Here is a 21,070-nt window from a genome sequence, read left to right as displayed (position 1 = left end):
TGTGCTTGAAAGAGCTACATGCACATATAAATAGTTAGGCGGGGATTGAAATCCTCACAAAGCCCCTTTAAAGGTTAGATCTTAATTCTAAAGCTGGAGGCAAATAACGCACCAATTACAATAGGTTAATGGGGCAGGTGTGTGACCCCCTCTGTACAACGCTGCAGAATATGTTTGCCTTATAAGCAACATAAATCAATAAATAAATGGGGACGGCTAAATTCTAATCCCCAGTTAGCTGAGCATGCACTGAACACCCCCATGGTCATTGAGTTCTCTCCAGACACGTTTCCTTAGTGGTTGCTGTAAAGCAAATCTCCAAACTGATGTTTGTAGGTCAGAACAGAAGCTGAGGCAGTATGACTACCCCCGAAATCCATAGGACAAAATCTACCATCTTAAAACTAAAGTAAATCAGAAAAGGATTATTTTCAATATCTGGCTTTTATTTGTGCATAGAGCAAGAAGAGTGGAGTAGATTGATGGAAGTTTTTGTGAGAAAATATTCAATGTAAGCGCATAACTCGGCTAAGAGCTATCCAATGTTTTATAGGAGAGCACTCAGCCCAGCATGCTGCAAGTGCATTCGATATAAGTTGATGGGTGCGTGTAAAACATAGGATTGCACTCGGATGTCATCCGAGTGCAGTCTAATTTACACGAACATAGACAATGGAGAAGATGGAGAAATTTAGTTCTCCATCTTCTCCGTACCTCTGATGCAATTCTCTCATGCAAGAGAATCGGATGACACTGGGCTCACACTCAGGTCAGAGCATAATCAGTCCTAACTGGTGTAATTTGATTCTCTGCTGTCCCAGAGGTTTTGGGTCAAGTGGGCGGTCCTATTGGTGACTGACAGCTTTCCTTATACAAGTGTGCATGCAGAGGTAGCTGTCAGTCACTGATAGGACCAAGCATCCCAGAAAGAGCAGAGGTTTTAATGATTAAAACTCCGGTTATACTGATTTCTTTTCTCACAAAGCTATATATCTATCCGCTGAGCTCTCAGCTCTATAACATGGAGCCTGCAGATTAGACTGCATTTTCATGGTGACAGGTTCCCTTTAAATCCGCAATCTGTAACAAATCATATCTACCCTCCAGATATCACTAAAGTAGATACTTATTGAGAACAAACATAACATGTAATCCTCTGCTGGATATACATTTTTTTCAGAATGGATTTAGATTTTGATTAATCTCTCCTCAATAACAACCACATTAAGGGTAAGTTCACACAGGGTGTTTTTGCCGCTTTTTTTAATGCTAATTTTCAGCTGCTGTTTGCAGTAGGGGCGGCACGGTGGCTCAGTGGTTAGCACTGCATCCTTGCAGTGCTGGGGTCCTGGGTTCAAATCCCACCAAGGACAACATCTGCAAAGAGTTTGTATGTTCTCTCCGTGTTTGCGTGGGTTTCCTCCGGGTTCTCCGGTTTCTTCCCACATTCCAAAGACATACTGATAGGGAATTTAGATTGTGAGCCTCATCGGGGACAGTGATGATAATGTCTGTAAAGCGCTGCAGAATATGTTAGCCCTATATAAAGATTATGATTATTACAGTACCAGCAAAGCCTATGAGATTTCAGAAATCTCATGCGCGCACACAGTTTTTTTTCTGTGATCAGTATTTTGTGCTTTTCTGAGTTTTTTGGACATAGAGCATGTCCCTTCTTTCAGCGTTTTCCACCCACTGACGTGAATGAATGGTGAAAAAACTCTGCAAATACGCAAGGTTGACTTTTCTTGCAGCATATTTGCTGCAGAAAAGTCAAGGACAGCAGGATGTGACCCCACACTCGGCTCTGCTACATCTAGATGGCAGGCTGCATGGTGCATCCATACAGCCTGTCATCCAGCAGAGCGTTCCTGATCCCCATTCACTTGAATGGGGGGTCCAACAATACAGTGTTTGACACGCTGACATATGCATGACAGAGCGGCAAACACCACTTCTGATCGGCGGGGAAATCCTCCCGGCCGGTCAGAGAGCCGCGGTTCCCACGCTGTCAAAAGACAGAGGGAGCACTCAGCTGTGACCGGAGGTAGAAAGTTTACCTCCGATCACTGGTGTCTGCTGATGTGGGACTACTGCTCCCATCATCCGACACCTGTGCTACTGCTAATAACAGCGAGAGCAGGAGAGGCGGATGAGAGTTTTCTTCTGCTGCTCCTGCGCTATAAATAAATAATTTAAAAAAAAAAACTGCGTGAGTTCCCCCTTATTTTTGATAACCAGCCAGACAAAACAGTGCAATATAACGAGTGTCCTGCGCAGTATCTGGGGGAGATAAAGCTTACAACCAGAAGAGCTGCTAATGTGACTGCTCCAGACTGTGAACTACTGGGGAATGAATGAGACGGAGCGGGCGCAGGCTCAGTAACTAGCGGTGACGTCACCGAGCCTGCGCTCCCTCACAGCCTGACCTGAGGTGACCCCTGCACCGTGGGAAAATGCCATGGAAGAGGTTACCGCAGGTAATGTATCGATCTATTCTATCAATCTATCTATTCTATCTATCTACAGGAAGTTGTTTTTTTTTCCCCTCTGGGGGCACTCAACTTTTGGCATGCACAAAGAGCAAAAAACACGCATGAAAAAAACACACCAAAAACGCGACAAAAAATGCACCAAAAAACGCACCTAAACCTGCGTTTTTGGCACATCTTCTTTCCTGCCAAGATGATCAGGTTTTGCTGCAGAAAACAGAAAAAAAAATGCAGCAAAAACACCCTGTGACCTTACCCTAAATGTCCCCGTCAGCTCTATAGTGTAAGATTCAAGGGTTATCTTGTGATTAAATGATCTTCTTCTTTTGGCGTGGGGAGGTATAAATTAGCATTTGCTGTGCTCCCCCCTTGCTGCTCCTGCTGTGTTTCTTGATGAGCTGAAGTTGTGGTATCATGACTACGCCACATGTGAGCACTGCAGCTAATCACTGGGCTCAGCGGTGCATCAACATGATCCCATTGGCTGCAGCGGTCACATATAGTGTAGTCGTGACGTCCCTTCTTCAGCCTGTCAACAAAGACTGGTGGCAGCGGCTGAAACACATTGGTAGAGGACTAATTGCTCAGTCTAGTGGCTTTTCTTATTTTTATTAAGTGGTTGGTCAGACAACTTCTGATTCTAAGCTACTCTGCTATTGTCTGGTTGGTGGTTAACAGTGTCCGATCATGTTCTACTAATTGTTTGTATTAACGTTCCTGTAGTACTTCTTATGAATGTATAACGCGGCTCATTCACAGTTTTTTTTTTTTTTTTTTTCCCCACTTCCATATGTGCAGGCGCTGGTTTTCAATACAGAATAATCAACTTGTATATCAGAAGAAATTTAAGGTGAGCGATAATTAATGTTGTAGTTTTAAAAAGCCTACTTAGAGCAATACTGTACTCTGCTCCTATGGATTTTCTCCACATTAATTTACATTAGCGCTACATTCTCAGGCCTAGCTCCATGTTTTTCCTCTTTCTCCACAGGATAATCCCACGGTTGTTGTAGAGGACCTGCGTCTGTGCACAGTGAAACACTGTGAAGATATTGAGAGACGCTTCTGCTTTGAGGTGGTTTCTCCTACTAAGTAAGTGTTCTGTATATGAGGATTTACAAACACTCACTGCAGAACCCTGAGAATTTGGAGACCTCGAAGGCTTCTGGGAGATGTAACTTTTATTTAAAGAGTTACTGCTGTTTTAATAAATTAATAGTCCACATAAACATAAGAAATGTTATAATAAATTTTGGCCACGGTTTATCAGAGCAGATTCAGCAGAATTCTGGTGTATATTGCTTTGAAAAGTCAAAAAATTTTGGTGCAACTCAGATTTGCGCAAAATTTTTGCAACTTTTAGCGTTTTCACACCAGGTTCTCTCAGCTATGGCAAATGTGCGCAGAGCTGGTGCATGACGGGGCGAGGCAGGTGCATGTGCAATAGAAGATCCTCCCCTTCCCTCCCTTCATGTGTAGGAAGTTGTTTTCCCAATGTATACTCTTGATATTCTGTAACACTGAAGATACCAGGGGAGCTGAGGTAAGAAGAAATTTCTCACACTGCTATTTACACTGTCATTAATCTGATACTGAAATACCAGCAATGCTGAGGTAAGAAGAGGCTGCTCACACAGCTGTCCACCCCGTCTTTCTGATCTAAAATGAAACACCATGGTGATGAGGTAAGAAGAGGCTTCTCACACTACTGATCACCCCATCTGTCTGATCGAATACTGGAGATATCAGGGGTTCTGAAGTAAGAGTAGGCTGACCACAGAGCTGCTGTCCAACATGGCTCTCTGATTTAATACTGGAAATACCTGGGGCCTCTCCGATGGATGTCCACCCCGTCTTTCTGATCTAATACTGAGATACCAGCAGTTCTGAAGTAAGAAGAGGCTGATCACACAGCTGTCCACCCTGTCTTCCTGATCTAATACTGAGATACCAGCAGTGCTGAGGTAAGAAGAGGCTGCTCACACAGCTGCCCACCCTGTCTTCCTGATCTAATATGAAACACCATGGTGATGAGGTAAGAAGAGGCTTCTCACACTACTGATCACCCCATCTGTCTGATCGAATACTGGAGATATCAGGGGTTCTGAAGTAAGAGTAGGCTGACCACAGAGCTGCTGTCCACCATGGCTCTCTGATTTAATACTGGAAATACCTGGGGCCTCTCCCATGGATGTCCACCCCGTCTTTCTGATCTAATACTGAGATACCAGCAATGCTGAGGTAAGAAGAGACTGCTTGCACTGCTGTCCACCCCATCTATCTGATCTAATACTTGAGATGCCAGGGTTTTTTGAGGTAAAAAGATGCGGCTCACACTGCTTTCCACCCTGTCTTTTTGAGTGACGATACATGGTATAGATTATCTCAAGGTCACAACAGTAGAGCTTTCTTCTGCACATGCTCCCTTACACCTGTCCTAACATTCTCACTTTCAATAGTGTCGCCCTACCATGCATTCATCTTTGGTCGTGCTCTTAAACAAAGTTGTTGTTTTTTTCCTTAGTGCTTGTCTACTGTGCATTGTTGAGAAGTCAAAATGTAGTAATTAAATTATTCAAAAATAATGTGTAGAACAGAATATAATTTACTTGTGCTTTATCCTGGATTACAGGAGCTGTATTCTGCAGGCCGATTCTGAAAAGCTGCGCCAAGCATGGATCAAAGCTGTTCAGACCAGTATTGCTACAGCTTACCGGGAGAAAGGGGAAGAAGCAGAGGTCCGTTGATATTTGTGTGTTCTGGATATGCACATATATGTATAGGCCTTTAGAACTTATTCAGTTAGATTTTCTTTCTTGAATTCAGTGTTTTACTTTTTTTTGGTTTAGAAAATGGACAAGAAACCTACCTTGTCAACCACTAGCCCAGTGTCCGAAGCAAAAGAGAAGCTGGTTAAAGGGGAGAGTGCTCTGCAGCGAGTGCAATGTATCCCTGGTAATACAAAGTGCTGTGACTGTGGCTTACCCGATCCTCGCTGGGCCAGTATTAATCTTGGCATCACGTTATGCATCGAATGCTCAGGAATTCACAGGTAGGCAGTTGTTACTGCCCCCACATCTCTAACTTGGTTGTTGATTTCATGCGAATAAATAACATTGGACTGTTCATAGCTGATCTGTCATTTTTCTAAAATATTTTAGAGTGCAAAATTATTACGTGTTGAATAACCATATAAACACCGAAAAAATATATCTTTGTACAGTGTCAGCCTGTAGATAGAAAAATATTAAAATTAAAGACTTATCCGTGGTTGATTTAATGGCTAACTGAAAAGATGGTAACATCTTTGAGACCACGCAGGTTCCTTCATCAGGTATTGAAACTATTCTATGCCTGGTAGTCTCGAAAGCTTGCGATTTGTTACCATCTTTTCAGTTAGTCATTAAAAGGTATCATCCATTGATGACTCTCTCTAATTTTAATAATTTCCATATAAAAAAACAATTTTTCATTGCAGATGTTTTTTTTTTCATTTAATTGGAAGGGTTGTGTTCAGAGCTGTGTTTTGACTAATCTGTGGGGATATTGGGACCTGGACCCATATGTATAATATATTAAAACATCCAAAAACAACGGCAGCACTCCTCCAATAAGTGAAATAATTAGGTGCTTTTATTAGTGCGTATCCAACATCAACATTTTTTGTCTTCATGGAACCTTTCTCTGGCAGTTACAGGAGGAGCTGAAACGATGGATAAGCAATGATAAAAGCATATTATTTTTTTTTAATTTGGAGGAGTGCTACCGTTTTTGGATATTATCTATAATCGACCTGGTTGAGGTTTTGGATTTTCATTTAATGACTATGTTGGTGCTGCTACTATTATCTATCTATATAATCGTCTAAGGGGTACTTCCGTCTGTTTTTCTGTCTGTTTGTCTGTAACGGAAATCCCGCGTCGCTGATTGGTCTCGGCTTAGTCCGGCCGCGAATTGGCCCCTCCCTACTCTCCTCAAGTCAGTGCCCCCTCCTTACTCCCCTCCAGTCAGCCCCAGTGTGTCGCCCCATCCCGGACTAACTTTTTACTATTGATGCTGCCTATGCAGCATCAATAGTAAAAAGATATGTTAAAAATAATTAAAAAAAAATAAAAAATTGTGCTATTCTAACCTTCCCATGTCCACTGATGCGCGCGATGCTGTGGCCAGCTTCCGTTCCCAGAGATGCCTAGCGAAATTACCCAGATGACTTGGCGTTCTCTGTTCAGAGCACTTTCCAATAACAGGGTTAAAAATAATTATAAATTAGTATTTACCAATAAAAACTACAAGTGGTCCTGCAAAAAAAACAAGTCCTTACACTTCTGTCTACAGAAATCTGAAGGTTATGATTACAGGACTGTGGAGTCGGAGTTGTGGAGTTGGTATAAAATGGACTGACTAAAATATATAATAGATTGGGTAAAGTTTAGAATGTGCGGTGAGATTACCATATTTTTCGGACTATAAGACGCACCGGACGATAAGACGCACCCCAAATTTTCAGAATAAAAATAAGGGAAAAAAAAAATGTTTCAAATGGGGGTACGTCTTACAGTCCGAATTCAGCTTACCAGTGAAGGGATCGCCACAGGTGGAGAAGTGGTCACAGGGGCCTTTCGGTGGTCCACGCTGGTGCGTTGGCCTCCAGGAAATCCCATCCCAGGCTGGTGCTCTGTGCTTGGGCAGGGGTGGAGGCTCTGTGCTCCGGGGCAGGGGCTGTGCTCCGCTCCAGAACAGTGGCTGGGCTCCGGGGCACAGGCTGGGCTCTGGGGCACAAGCTGTGCTGCGGGCAGTGGCTGGGCTCTGGGGCACAGGCTGGGCTACGGGCAGTGGCTGGGCTCTGGGGCACAAGCTGTGCTACGGGCAGTGGCTGGGCTCTGGGGCACAAGCTGTACTGCGGGCAGTGGCTGGGCTCTGGGGCACAGGCTGTGCTACGGGGCTGTGGCAGCGGCTCTCTGGGCTCAGTGGGGGCTCCGACGGCATTTCTTCAAAGCCCGGAGGCCCCCCGCTCATCCGGCATGTTGCGGTGGCCTCCGAGAACATGGGCGCCAGGAAAATGGCCGCCGGGCTGGCGCACGCTCAGATTCAGATCTTGTTGCCGAGATCTCGCCCCGAGATCTCGTTGACGAGATTTGAATCTGAGCGTGCGCCGGCCCGGCGGCGATTTTCCTGGCGCCTATGTTCTCGGAGGCCACCGCAACATGCCGGATGAGCGGGGGGCCTCCGGGCTTTGAAGAAATGCCGTCGGAGCCCCCACTGAGCCCAGAGAGCCGCTGCCACAGCCCCACAGCACAGCCCCTGCCCGCAGCACAGTCCCTGCCCGCAGCACAGCCACAGCTGCACCAGCATGGGAAGGGAGGCTGCATCGGGACCGCCGCCGCTGCCGCTGTCGCATAATTTGTAAGTATATTCCGACTACAAGACGCACCCCCAGTTTCCCCTTACATTTTTGGGGAAAAAAGTGCGTCTTGTAGTCCGAAAAATACGGTAATTTGTGCTGCACTTTATGTACATGCTCAGTAGTGAGGCAGTGCTGCGGGGTCGGAGGTTTAGGTGAGCTGAATCTGTGCTGCATTTTACGTACATGCTCAGTAGTGAGGCAGTGCTGTGGGGTCTGAGGTTTAGGTGAGATGAATCTGTGCTGCACTTTATGTACATGCTCAGTAGTGAGGCAGTGCTTTGGGTTCAGAGGTTTAGGTGAGATGAATCTGTGCTGCACTTTATGTACATGCTCAGTAGTGAGGCAGTGCTTTGGGGTCGGAGGTTTAGTGGAGATGAATCTGTGCTGCACTTTATGTACATGCTCAGTAGTGAGGCAGTGCTGTGGGGTCGGAGGTTTAGTGGAGATGAATCTGTGCTGCACTTTATGTACATGCTCAGTAATGAGGCATTTATGAGGGAGTCTGAGTTGAAAGTTTGGCTTACCGACTCCACAGCCCTGGTTATGAGACTCTCATAACAGACACAAAATTTTATTTTGTGAAACAATGTACGTAGAGATAAAGCAAACTATAAATTTAGTGTTGCTGTAGTCCTACTGAATCACACAATAAAACTAACATAGCTTATGAAGCAAAATTAATGACATTAAATAAAATCCTTAAAAACAGTGGCGAAATTGCTGGGTTTTTCTCCACCCACAATGTCACAAAACCTATTTAATACCATATGGCCCCAATTCATGAAATAAATTTTGCTAAGATTCTGGTTTAAATGGCTTTGAAAAGTTGCAAAATTTTGGGGTAGCTTGAAATTTGCACAAAACTTTAGCTACTTTTTGCGTTTCCACGCAAGTTTACTTAAGCTCTGCCCAAATCGCCAGATCTGGGACCGGATAGAGCGCTACAACTCCTCTAATTCATGACCATCTGTGGCATTACTTACTCCAGAAATCTTACTCCGATCAGGGACTGGAGTTAAATTTCTGGCATAGCGCACCTCCTCATGAATCAGAAGCATATCACTCCACCACAACTATTAAGAACAGCAAAAAAATTGACCGTTTTGATGAATCGTGGCCTGTATGTACCCCAATAATGGTGTAAAAATAACAAGGTCTTGTACAACTACACTAAAACATTTTTTTTTTTTTTAAGTTATTACTACTTGGAAGCAAAATCAGAAAAAAATTACCCATCCCTGAGGTTGATATTTTGAGGGTGTCGTGTGGAGTGAATATGCGTGCCCGTGCTATGTGCATATGATGGAGAGCAGTGTACGTCTACGTGCTGTGACACTTGCCAATATTTTTGAGTTGCTAATTTTACAAGAATGAAGCAATGTGAAAGGTTTCTGAATTCTAATGTGACTGTTAAAGAGGAACAATAGTATAGTATGCTAATTTTTGGGCATGACCGTGTGTATTGCCTTTATAATCGTAATTTTTTTTTTTTTTTTTTTACACTACAGGAGTCTTGGTGTGCATTTTTCTAAAGTGCGATCTTTAACTTTGGACACATGGGAGCCTGAACTACTAAAGGTACTTATTTTAATCTCTTTATAGCAGACGGCTGAACCATACAATCCTGTAGTCTGGAGATCTATTTAACTTTATAAGGCTAGGTTCACATTGCGTTAGGGCAATCCGTTTAGCGATAGCGCTAGCGGATTACGCTAACGTAATTTTTTTTAGGGGTCGCGTTAACGTCCCCGCTCTCGCAGATCCCCGATCTGCGAGAGCGGGGAACGGACCTCGGGCGCACCGCGGACGCTGCAAGCAGCGTCCGAGGCGCGCTACAAAAGACCGGCACATCGCTAGCGCGAACCGAAAAACGGCACGCGCTTGCGATGCGCTAGAGGGAAACTTCACATTGCTGTCAATGGGCACGCTAACGGACCCGTTGCACGGCGTTAATTGCGACATTTTCGCCGTGCAACGCTGTCCGTTAGCGTGCACACATTAACGCAATGTGAACCTAGCCTTAGGATAATTTTTTTAAGGTGTGATCTGGGCAGATGTCACTGTACAGGGGAGAGGGATGAAATGGGTTGGGACCATCACCTAATGTCAATGATGGTCCTGTGACCGCTTTTATAATAGATTTGTTACCTCTCTTTTAATGGGAATCCTGTGTTTGATTACTAAGATATATCTCTTTTAAAGCAAGATTTATACAATAGGAAGTACCAGCCTATTGTGAGGCCCAGTGCACAGTATGAAAACTACAAACGTGAATATTTCAGGAGTTTGTTCAAAATACAGATGTCCTAAAAAATATCAAAATTCTTTAGAGCAATATAAGCAAGATTTCATTTTCGTTCCCTTTAAAGCATTGAATGTGCCTTTTATACATTGTGACAGGGATCTAAGGGGTAACGTTTCTCCTTATGGAGAGTGCTAAGCCTGGCATGTCAGTCTGGAGACTTATAAGCCATGCATGCTCCTCTGGGAAATGAAATATGCAAATTGTATCTTCAGAGAGAAAGAGGACTAAAACTTTAGCGCCACCTATTGGAATACTAAACGTCAATATCAACCCTTTAAAAATCCTTGCAATATGACTTGAGATAAATAGCAAATCAAAATCTCAATTTACTGTTACACTGTTTTGGGGTGTTGCCTCTCGTCAATGCAAAGTATGAGATTTGATTTGGCTAGGTGACTCTCCCACAAGGAGAAACGTTACCCCTTAGACTCAAGTCCAGAGGGTCTTAGCTAGCCAAATTAGTTGTCATACCTTGCACTGACGATAGGCAACACCCTGAAACACCATGTCTGCAAATTGAGATCCAGGTTTGGCTTTTATCGCAAGTCATATTGCAAGGCTTGTTAAAGAGTCGATATTGACTTTTAGGATCCTTTTTCCAACAGGTGGTGCTAGAGTTCTTGTCCTCTTCCTCTCTGAAGAGAAAATTTGCATACCTTGTGATGCTATTGCATTTGTAAAGATTGTGTATATTGCATTTACAGTGAACTTTATATTTAATGTATTCTAATTTTCCCCTTATTTACATAGCTGATGTGTGAATTAGGGAATGATGTAATAAATAGTATATATGAAGCACGTGTTGATGCCATGGGAATAAAAAAGCCTCAAAATGGATGTCAGCGGTAAGTTCAAATATAATAAGTGTCTATGATGTCTTTTTTGTTTCCTTATAATATCTATATTATTTGGGGTATTTTACTGTTGAAATAGAAATAGGGTAAAAGTATGACCTTGCCAACATAACCATTATTAAGAATTTCTATATGATTGTTTTCTTACCGGTAGAGGTTTGAATTTGCTGAAGGAATTTCCCACAACCTGGACAACCCCTTTTTTTAATGTAGTCCTGCTTTTAAAATAAAATATACTCCCGTCCTACACTGACTCCATTCCAAGGATGTCTGCTTGCGGTCTCTTGGAGCGTGCTTGACATTGTAATGCCACGAGACCCCTGTTGCCAATCAGTGTCTGCAGCGCTTTCACTTCTGCTTGTCTGAAGGGGGGGAAAGTGCTTCAGCCCAATAGTTGACTCTTACTGGCAGCACGGCTCACGTGACATAACAATGTCACACAACACCCGACAACGATGGAATGGCTCGAGTACGGGAGGTAAGTGCTGTATACACTGTGTGCAGAATTATTAGGCAAGTTGTATTTTGATCACATGATACTTTTTATACATGTTGTCCTACTCCAAGCTGTTCAGGCTTGAGAGCCAACTACCAATTAAGTAAATCAGGTAATGTGCATCTCTGTAATGAGGAGGGGTGTTGTCTAATGACATCAAAACCCTATATAAGGTGTGCTTAATTATTAGGCAACTTCCCTTCCTTTGGCAAAATGGGTCAGAAGAGAGATTTGACTGGCTCTGAAAAGTCCAAAATTGTGAGATGTGTTGCAGAGGGATGCAGCAGTCTTGAAATTGCTAAACTTTTGAAGCATGATCACCGAACAATCAAGCGTTTCATGGCAAATAGCCAACAGGGTCGCAAGAAGCGTGTTGGGCAAAGAGGTGCAAAATAACTGCCCATAAATTGAGGAAAATCAAGCGTGAAGCTGCCAAAATGCCATTTGCCACCAGTTTTGCCATATTTCAGAGCTGCAACGTTACTGGAGTAACAAAAAGCAGAAGGTGTGCAATACTCAGGGACATGGCCAGGGTAAGGCTGAAAAACGACCACCTTTGAACAAGAAACATAAGATAAAACGTCAAGACTGGGCCAAGAAATATCTTAAGACTGACTTTTCAAAGGTTTTATGGACTGATGAAATGAGTGACTTTTGATGGGCCAGATAGATGGGCCACAGGCTGGATCAGTAAAGAGCAGAGAGCTCCACTCCGACTTGACGCCAGCAAGGTGGAGGTGGGGTACTGGTATGGGCTGGTATCATCAAAGATGAACTTGTGGGACCTTTTCGGGTTGAGGATGGAGTGAAGCTCAACTCCCAGACCTACTGTCAGTTTCTGGAAGACAACTTCTTCAAGCAGTGGTACAGGAAGAAGTCAGCATCGTTCAAGAAAAACATGATTTTCATGCAGGACAATGCTCCATCACATGCCTCCAACTACTCCACAGCGTGGCTGGCCAGTAAAGGTCTCAAAGAAGAAAAAATAATGACATGGCCCCCTTATTCACCTGATCTGAACCCCATAGAGAACCTGTGGTCCCTCATAAAATGTGAAATATACAGGGAGGGAAAACAGTACACCTCTAGGAACAGTGTCTGGGAGGCTGTGGTGGCTGCACGCAATGTTGATCGTAAACAGATAAAGCAACTGACAGAATCTATGGATGGAAGGCTGTTGAGTGTCATCATAAAGAAAGGTGGCTATATTGGTCATTAATTTTTGGGGGTTTTGTTTTGCATGTCAGAAATGTTTATTTCTAAATTTTGTGCAGTTGTATTGGTTTATCTGGTGAAAATAAACAAGTGAGATGGGAATATATTTGGTTTTCTTTATCGCTTCATTGGGGGACACAGATAACCGTGGGTGTATGCTGCTGCTGCTGCTAGGAGGCTGACACTATGCAAAAAAGGAAAAAGAGTAGCTGCTCCCTGGCAGTATACACCCACCGACAGGCACCAAGCACCTCAGTTTGTGCTTAGTGTCTGTAGGAGGCGGACCTGGATCTTCAGATCCGCAGCTAACCTTTGTTTCCTTACAGGTTTGTTGTTTTTTTTGTAACTTTCTTCTTTGTTTTTCAGATACAGCAATCCAGGGAATCAGGGTGTTATTTTCTCTCTGCCTTCCCAAGAGAGGCGACTGTGCGAGCAGTGTGGTGTCACCCACATCGCATCTCTCAGGCCGCTGGCAGGACTTTATCCCATGTCACCTTCACAGGTGCTCCAGGGTCTAAATGGTGGCTGTCCTGGCCAAATGTCCCCCTCACCCCTCTCCTTGGAGAGTGCTGAGAGGAAGACGGTGGTGACCTCCCCCCTTCGTTAAGGGAGTTGATACCATCTTCTGGATGACAAATTTGTGATCCAGCGACCCTCCCTACCATGGGCCCCTGGACGATCCTCATGACATGTGGAGCCGGATTGGAATACAAGAAAGGTAAAAGATCATGGACCCCACGGTCTCTGCAGCGTCCGGGGAGTTTTTTGAATTGCGTGCCCGCAGCATGTTCTCTAGCTCTCCCCCTTACCGGGTATCCCAGCACTCCTCTTTTTCTTTAGTTTGCGGTCACTTCCCCTCTTCCCCAGGAGTCTTACTTTCACTTTTGTCGCTTCGGCTGGCCACGCCCCCTTTTTGGACGTGTTTTCTTTGTGTCATTTCTCCGGCCACTCACAGGCCGCCCCCTCATATGTGGCACGCCCCCTCTTGCAGCGACCCTATCAGGAGCATTTGGCCTTCTCCTTCATCGGCCAATCTCTGAGGCACGCCTCCTTCTTCAACGCAGAGACTTCCTGCTTTTCCTCCATCTTGGAAACTGCAGCTCAGTGCGCATCGCTTCCAATCTGGAGGGAGGAATCTCGGTTTGAGGGACACAGATAACTCTGCTGTCTGCGGTACCGGTAGGCTTTTTTCTGCGCTATCTCAGCACCTCCCTTCAGGATCTCCCTTATACTGGGCCAGGTTCTCCCAAGCCTATTATTATTAGTATAAGCGCATCAGAATCTACTTATGTTCAACTCTCTTGGGGCCTCTCATTACAAACCTACCATAACTCATTACGCTTGCGCACGCTGCAAGAAGAAGTGGTCAGCAGGCCAGTCGTCGCCTTTCTGCCAGTCCTGCAGTCCTCCAACCATGTCTGCCCCTCAGGAAACCTCCAACGCACGGGTTGAGTGCACTCCCCCTCTTCCAGAGTGGGCCGTTGCCATGTCCCAGTCGGTCTCTTACCTGACTAAGGTATCTCAGTCTCTGGTCCAGGTGCTTGAACGACTTCCACAGCTGTCTGCAGCCACCAGTGCTCCGAACGTCTCTCATGGCGATTCGCACACACCTGATACCGACCCTCAAAGAGACAGACCCGCCAGCCGTTCTAGAAAGAGGACTCTGTCTGGCTCTTCATCCAGCTCTCCAGTGCCCGAGCTGCTCTCCTCTTCCCAATTCCCCTCTTTGGAGGAGGACCTTGGGTTGGATATAGATTCCCAGTCCGGGTCTGACTCTGATTCAGACCAGACTTCTAGTATGCAGGCTATCGTTGATAGTCTCATCTCGGCTAGCTCTCAAACCCTCAAACTTAAGCAGGACGAGTCTCCTTCCCAGGATCCTTCCGTGTCCATTAAGCGAGTAAAACGTCCCTCTCGCTCCTTTCCCAACCACTAGGAGTTTGAGTCTACCTTGTCTAAACACTGGGAGCATCCCGAAAAGCGTTTTTCGGGCAGAAAACACCTGGACGTTCTATATCCTTTTAGTGCCGATCTTCTTTCCAGGTGGGCAGAGTCCCCCAAAGTGGACCCGCCAGTTTCCCGTCTTTCTTCTAAGACAGTTCTGTCCTTACCGGACGGTGCGTCTCGTAAGGACGCGGCGGACAGACAGATTGAGGCACTAGCCAAATCAGCCTTTGAGGCAACGGGCGCTTCCCTCTGCCCCAGTTTCGCCTCCACCTGGGTGGCGAAGGCCATCTCTGCCTGGGCCAAGATTCTTCGCCGGGGCATTTTAGCTTCGGCTTCTCCAGACGAGCTAGCCGAACTTGCACACCAGATTAACCACGCTGGCAAATACCTTCTGACTGCCTCCTTGGATGCAGCAGCTTGTGCGGCCAGAGCAAGTAGCAACATCGTGGCTATTCGCCTCATCCTTTGGCTGAACGCATGGAGCGCAGATACCACTTCCAAAAAGTCCCTCACCAACTTAGCCTTCCAGGGCTCCAAGCTGTTTGGAGCTCAGCTAGAGCAGATAATTTCGGACCCAACTGGAGGCAAATGCACCTCTCCTCCTCAGTGTAGGCCCAAACACTTTTTCAACAGAAAGGGCCCTCGGCCCTTTCGCCCATTTGCAACCTCAGACCCCTCATCGCAACAGGAGCGCCCCGCGGCCTCGGGCGAACGAAGGAAACCTTACAAGCCAGCCTCCAGCTGGAGGCCTAAGAGCCAACCTTCAAGGTCCTCTGGGTCCCGTTCCAACAGATACCGTTCTAAGTGATGGGTTGCCCCACCTGGAAATCTTTCCAGGGTGGGAGGCAGGCTTCTTTCAAGGACGCATGGCTATCGGTGGTCAGCGATGCCTGGGTCAGAGAGATCGTCACCTCCGGCTACAAGATCGAATTTTCTTCCCTCCCGGAAAGTCGCTTCTTTCTCTCTCGTCCACCGAAACAGCTGTCCCAGTTACCCGGTTTTCTTCAGGCCGTGTCTTCCCTGGTTGCCGCCAGAGTAGTTGTTCTCGTTCCTTCCAATGAACGGTTTTCCGGGTTCTACTAGAACCTCTTCGTAGTCCCGAAGAAGGACGGCTCTCCGTCCGATTCTGGATCTAAAGCTATTGAACCGCCACGTCCGTCTCCGCCACTTCAGGATGGAATCCTTACGGTCAGTGATCACCGCCATGGAACCCGGGGAGTTTCTCTGCTCGGTGGACATTCAAGATGCATACCTTCATGTTCCCATTTGTGAACTGCACCAGAGATTCCTTCGGTTTGCAATCCAGGACTACCACTACCAATTCACGGCCCTTCCTTTCGGTCTGGCGTCTGCCCCCAGAGTTTTCACCAGGATCATGGCGACGGTCATGGCAATTCTTCGTTCCAGGGGGATTCTAATTATCCCTTACCTGGACGACCTGTTGATCAAGGGATCATCCCATCGAGACTGTGCTCGAAGTCTCCAAATCTCTCTGGACACTCTGACTCGTCTCGGCTGGATCATCAACCGAGACAAGTCCTCTGTGATTCCTTCCCAGTGCCTGTCCTTCCTGGGTATGAAATTCGACACGAAGTTGGCTCTGGTCTTTCTCCCAAAGGACAAGTTCACTGCTCTCTGTAAAGCAGTCCGATCTCTAAAATACCCAGCTCCCCGCTCACTATGGTTCTGTATGGGAGTCCTGGGAAAGATGGTAGCCTCCATGGAGGCCGTACCCTTCGCCCAGTTCCACACTCGCACTCTCCAGCTGTCTCTTCTGTCTGCCTGGAAAAGGTCCGCGACCTCTTTGGACCATCCTGTTTGTCTTCCTCTCCAAGTACGGCAGTCCCTAACCTGGTGGACTTTGTCCTCTTCGGTCCTGAGAGAGAGGTCCTTCTTTCCCTTTCGGTGGCAGGTCATCACCACCGATGCCAACCTGCTCGGATGGGGAGCAGTCTTTCAACAACACACAGCGCAGGGCCGCTGGACCGCCCAGGAGGCTCTTCTTCCCATCAATCTCCTGGAGATCAGAGCAATCTTCCTTGCCCTATGCCACTGGCAGTCTCTCCTGACCGGCCATCTCGTCCGCATTTAATCGGACAACGCCACAGCCGTGGCGTACTTGAACCACCAGGGCGGGACTCGCAGCAGTCAGGTGATGGCGGAAACGGCAAAAATTCTAAGGTGGGCGGAATGCCACGTTCCGGCCAGATCAGCTGTTAACATCCCGGGGGTCGAAAATTGGGCAGCCGATTTCCTCAGCTGCCAGGGTCTGGCAGCAGGCGAGTGGTCTCTCCATCCCTCAGTCTTCGAACAAATTGGTCATCGCTGGAGCACTCCGGACGTCGACCTTATGGCGTCTCGGATGAACCACAAGGTACTTCAGTTTGTAGCCAGATCCTGGGACCCTCTGGCCATTGGCCACGACGTTCTGATAATGCCGTGGTCCCAGTTTGTTTCCTTACCTGTTCCCCCCTCTTCCCTTGATTCCAAGGGTAGTAAAGAAGATAAAGTTGGAGGGAATTCCATTTATCCTGATAGTGCCAGACTGGCCAAGGCGCCCTTGGTACGCGGAGCTCGTGAACATGCTCGCCGATACCCCTTGGAGACTCCCAGACCGCCCAGACCTTCTCTCACAGTGCTCGCTTTTCCACCAGAGTTCTCAGTCTGAGTTTAACGGCATGGCTGTTTAGGCCGCGGTCCTGAGGGAGTCCGGTTTTTCTCAACAGGTCATACAGACCATGATCAGAGCCAGAAAGCCGGCTTCTTTTCGCATTTACCACAGGTACTGGAAGGCCTTTTTCCAGTGGTGTGAAACAAACCAGGTTTTTCCTATGTCCTTTTCCCTTCCGGACTTTCTTGGCTTCCTTCAGTCAGGTCTCGATTCGGGACTCTCCCTCAGTACCCTAAAGGGCCAAGTCTCCGCTTTGTCCATTCTTTTCCAAAGGGACTTGTCTTCCATTTCTCAGGTAAAGACCTTTCTCCAGGGAGTTGTGCATCTTGCTCCTCCTTTCCGTTCCCTTCGAGTTGGCAGCCTTATCCTGCCGTTCCCCGTTTCTGGTTCTTCATCAGGACAAGGTAGTTCTCAGACCTGTCCCTGCGTTCCTTCCCAAGGTGGTATCTTCTTTCCACATAAATGAGGACATCATCCTTCCCTCATTTTGCCCTTCCCCGGTTCATCCCCTGGAGAAGTCTCTTCACAAACTGGATGTGGTCAGGGCCATTCGGGTCTATCTAGAACTGCCCCCTTTTGCCAATCCGATTCTCTGTTTGTCATCTCTGAGGGTCGCCGGAAAGGCCTTCAAGCGTCCAAATCCATGATCTCTCGCTGGATTCGTTCAGCGATAACGGAATCCTACCGTGTTCATGAGACACGGCCCCCTCCTGGGGTGCGGACCCACTCCATCAGAGCTGTCGGAGCTTCTTGGGCTGTTCGTCACCAGGCCTCCGCCTTGCAGGTTTGCAAGGCCGCAACCTGGTTGTCTTTGCACACTTTTACAAGGTTCTATAGGGTTCATACACAGGCCTCGTCTGATGCAGGTTTTGGTAGGAAGGTACTATAGGCGGCGGTTGCACACCGGCTGACCTGAGCCCTTCTTAGTCTTTTTCTACCCACCCTTCTCTGGGACTGCTTTTGGACGTCCCACGGTTATCTGTGTCCCCCAATGAAGCGATAAAGAAAGAGGGATTTTTTGGTACTTACCGTAAAATCTCTTTCTTGGAGCCTTCATTGGGGGACACAGCACCCTCCCTGCTTGTTTGTTTTTGTACCGTGTTTGGGGCCTGAGCTCCCTGGTTTAGTTGGTACTTATACATTCTGAGTTGTCGCTTCTCCTACTGCTTTTTACACCAACTGAGGTGCTTGATGCCTGTCTGTGGGTGTATACTGCCAGGGAGGAGCTACTCTTTTTCCTTTTTTGCATAGTGTCAGCCTCCTAGCAGCAGCATACACCCACGGTTATCTGTGTCCCCCAATGAAGGCTCCAAGAAAGAGATTTTACGGTAAGTACCAAAAATCCCTCTTTTATTAAGTTGCCTAATAATTCTGCACGGTAATCGTTACTTCCACAAACAGATATGCTCCTAAGATAGCCAAATCTAAAAAAACCACTCCAACTTCCAAAAATATTAAGCTTTGATATTTGAGTCTTTTGGGTTGATTGGGAACATAGTTGTTGATCAATAATAAAAATAATCCTCTAAAATACAACTTGCCTAATAATTCTGCACACGGTGTATGTTGTTTGTATTTTACAAGGGGGATGACTACATTTGAAAATGGGTTTCCAGGTAGTGAACTCCCTTTTAAGAATAATTTTTATTCTTTAATTCTCATTAATTCTATTAAATACAATATATATTGAATTTGCTTGACTATTGTCCCTTTTATGAAGAGCACTACATATCTACCTGCTGCTTTTCTTGTAGTAGATCCTCAGGAGACACGCATATGAATTAATTGTTATTCCTAAAGGCAACATTGCCTCTTCCCACAGCGGGATGTAAAAGTCAAACCCATAATGTCTGCATTGTTTGTGCTTTTAGTCAGTAGATAGAGTTGTGATGGGTTTTTGAGTAACTTATGAAGAAGATTCTTGTAATGGCAACCTTCTTTCTCACACTATGAAAGGCAGGAGAAAGAGGCCTACATCAAAGCAAAGTATGTGGAGAAGAAATTTGTGGATAATAGTGTTGAATCCAAGCTAATGGCCAGGAAGAAAATGTTATCCCGGAAGAGCAGTGATAACCGCCTGAGCTCCAGTGATAAAAGCTTGGGTGTAGAAGAGCTCAGCAGAGCTGCATCCAGAGCCTCCGGTAAGCCCCAGTGCAGTGTGCACACTGACTACATCAAGTGCTACTATCTTTGGAGTTAAAATTACTTTTTTTTAATTCCGCGTTATATGACCTCCCATATATATGGAATTAGACAGAAAATTATAAAAACAGATTTTTCATAATTGAGAAAGGGAATTTTACTAAGTTTTTAATGATGCACTAATAAATACACATTGTGGTTATAGAAACTGAAAATTCACTTAGCATGCTAATACAATCCCTTTTACATAACTGTAGTTACCATTTAGGATAACATATGCTAAAACACTGATTCCTTCATTGTCTAGAATTTGTTGGAGGGCTGATGAACATCGCACACATATAAATGTGCTCATCTTTACTATTGCATAAACTGACCCTCCACCTTAAGTAACTTTTAAAAATAACTTAAAGGGTGCATTGTCGTGTACTGATCCAATATGAATGACCTATCCTTAGTACACGTAATTTATAGGGTAGGACATCAATATGCGAGTTCTGGAGACCGCCTTGTATGGGTTTTACACTTCCAAACCTTTGGGACCCCCATGATTCTGAGAATGCTTTACATTCAGGTGAATGGACCTGTGCAGCCGAGCTGGCAAGAATTAGAGAGTGACTCTATGCCATGTCAGTGCTGTGGCCCATTTATTTTCAGAAACCGTTGGCGTCTGATAGGTTGAAGCTCCACAAACACAAAGAGATGGCATAGCCTAATGATATGACTTCACTCTATGGGATAGGAGTATCCCTTTATCACTTTAAAGTGGTTTTTGAGTTATTTGGGAAAATCTACCGTATTTTTCAGACTATTAGACACACTTTTTTTTCCTCCCAAAATGTGGAGGAAAATGGAAGGTGCGTCTTATAGTCCGGATGTACCGGCTTTGGCTGTTGTGGGGAGGTGCATCGGCGGAGCAGCGGGTCTAAAGAGAAATGAGTATTCACTGCATTCCACGCCTAGGGGTGTGGAGGGCAATGAATATTAATTTCTCTTTAGCATCCTGATCCCAGTCCTGGTATGCATGGTCCCATCCTTATTCTGGTATGATTGGCTCCCAACCCTGCTCCTGGAATGCATGGCCCCATCAGAAAACATAAAAAGACCAAACCATTACACTTAACTTCCCGACGCTCCCTCGCAGTGTCCTGCTCCATTGCCAGCAGCTGCTTTATGCTTGTAAGCAGCACATGGCAGGGACGTCATATGCTACTCACAAGCAGAGCACAGCTGCCGGAATACTCACTGCTCTGCACGCCAGGACTGTGCACGCAGAGAGCAGTGAGTATTCATTGCTCTTCAGTATCGCGCACAGTGACAGCTGGAGCCTTCCTGCAGCTGACGGGCGGTCATGTGTGCCGCTACTTAAGAGAAATTAATATTCACCTCTCTGGCCGTGGAGAGAGGTGAATATTCATTTCTCTTAAGTAGCGGCACACGTGACCTCCGGCAGCAGCAGGAAGCCGGCAGCTGGCACTGTGCGCGTTACTGAAGAGTAATGAATACTCACTGCTCTCTGCACGTACAGTCCCAGCGTGCAGAGC

The 21,070-nt window shown here is 46.0% G+C and overlaps 1 protein-coding gene across 2 annotated transcripts in view; it reads left to right on the top strand.

Moving 5' to 3' along the window:
• The window catches only part of ACAP2 (ArfGAP with coiled-coil, ankyrin repeat and PH domains 2), a 136,145-nt gene that overhangs the window by 70,804 nt on the left and 44,271 nt on the right, over positions 1–21,070 (top strand). For both annotated transcript variants that reach the window (XM_077290367.1, XM_077290366.1), the window contains 7 exons: positions 3,291–3,342; positions 3,484–3,584; positions 5,125–5,230; positions 5,342–5,544; positions 9,405–9,474; positions 10,952–11,046; positions 19,341–19,525. In XM_077290367.1, coding sequence (XP_077146482.1) covers positions 3,291–3,342; positions 3,484–3,584; positions 5,125–5,230; positions 5,342–5,544; positions 9,405–9,474; positions 10,952–11,046; positions 19,341–19,525 — 812 coding nt within the window. The remainder of the gene's footprint in view (positions 1–3,290; positions 3,343–3,483; positions 3,585–5,124; positions 5,231–5,341; positions 5,545–9,404; positions 9,475–10,951; positions 11,047–19,340; positions 19,526–21,070) is intronic.

The sequence above is a fragment of the Ranitomeya variabilis genome, chromosome 2 (assembly GCF_051348905.1).
Source record: "Ranitomeya variabilis isolate aRanVar5 chromosome 2, aRanVar5.hap1, whole genome shotgun sequence".
Lineage (NCBI taxonomy): Eukaryota > Metazoa > Chordata > Amphibia > Anura > Dendrobatidae > Ranitomeya > Ranitomeya variabilis.
The sequence above is the reverse complement of the archived record's forward strand: the minus strand, read 5'-3'. Positions and strand labels throughout refer to the sequence as shown.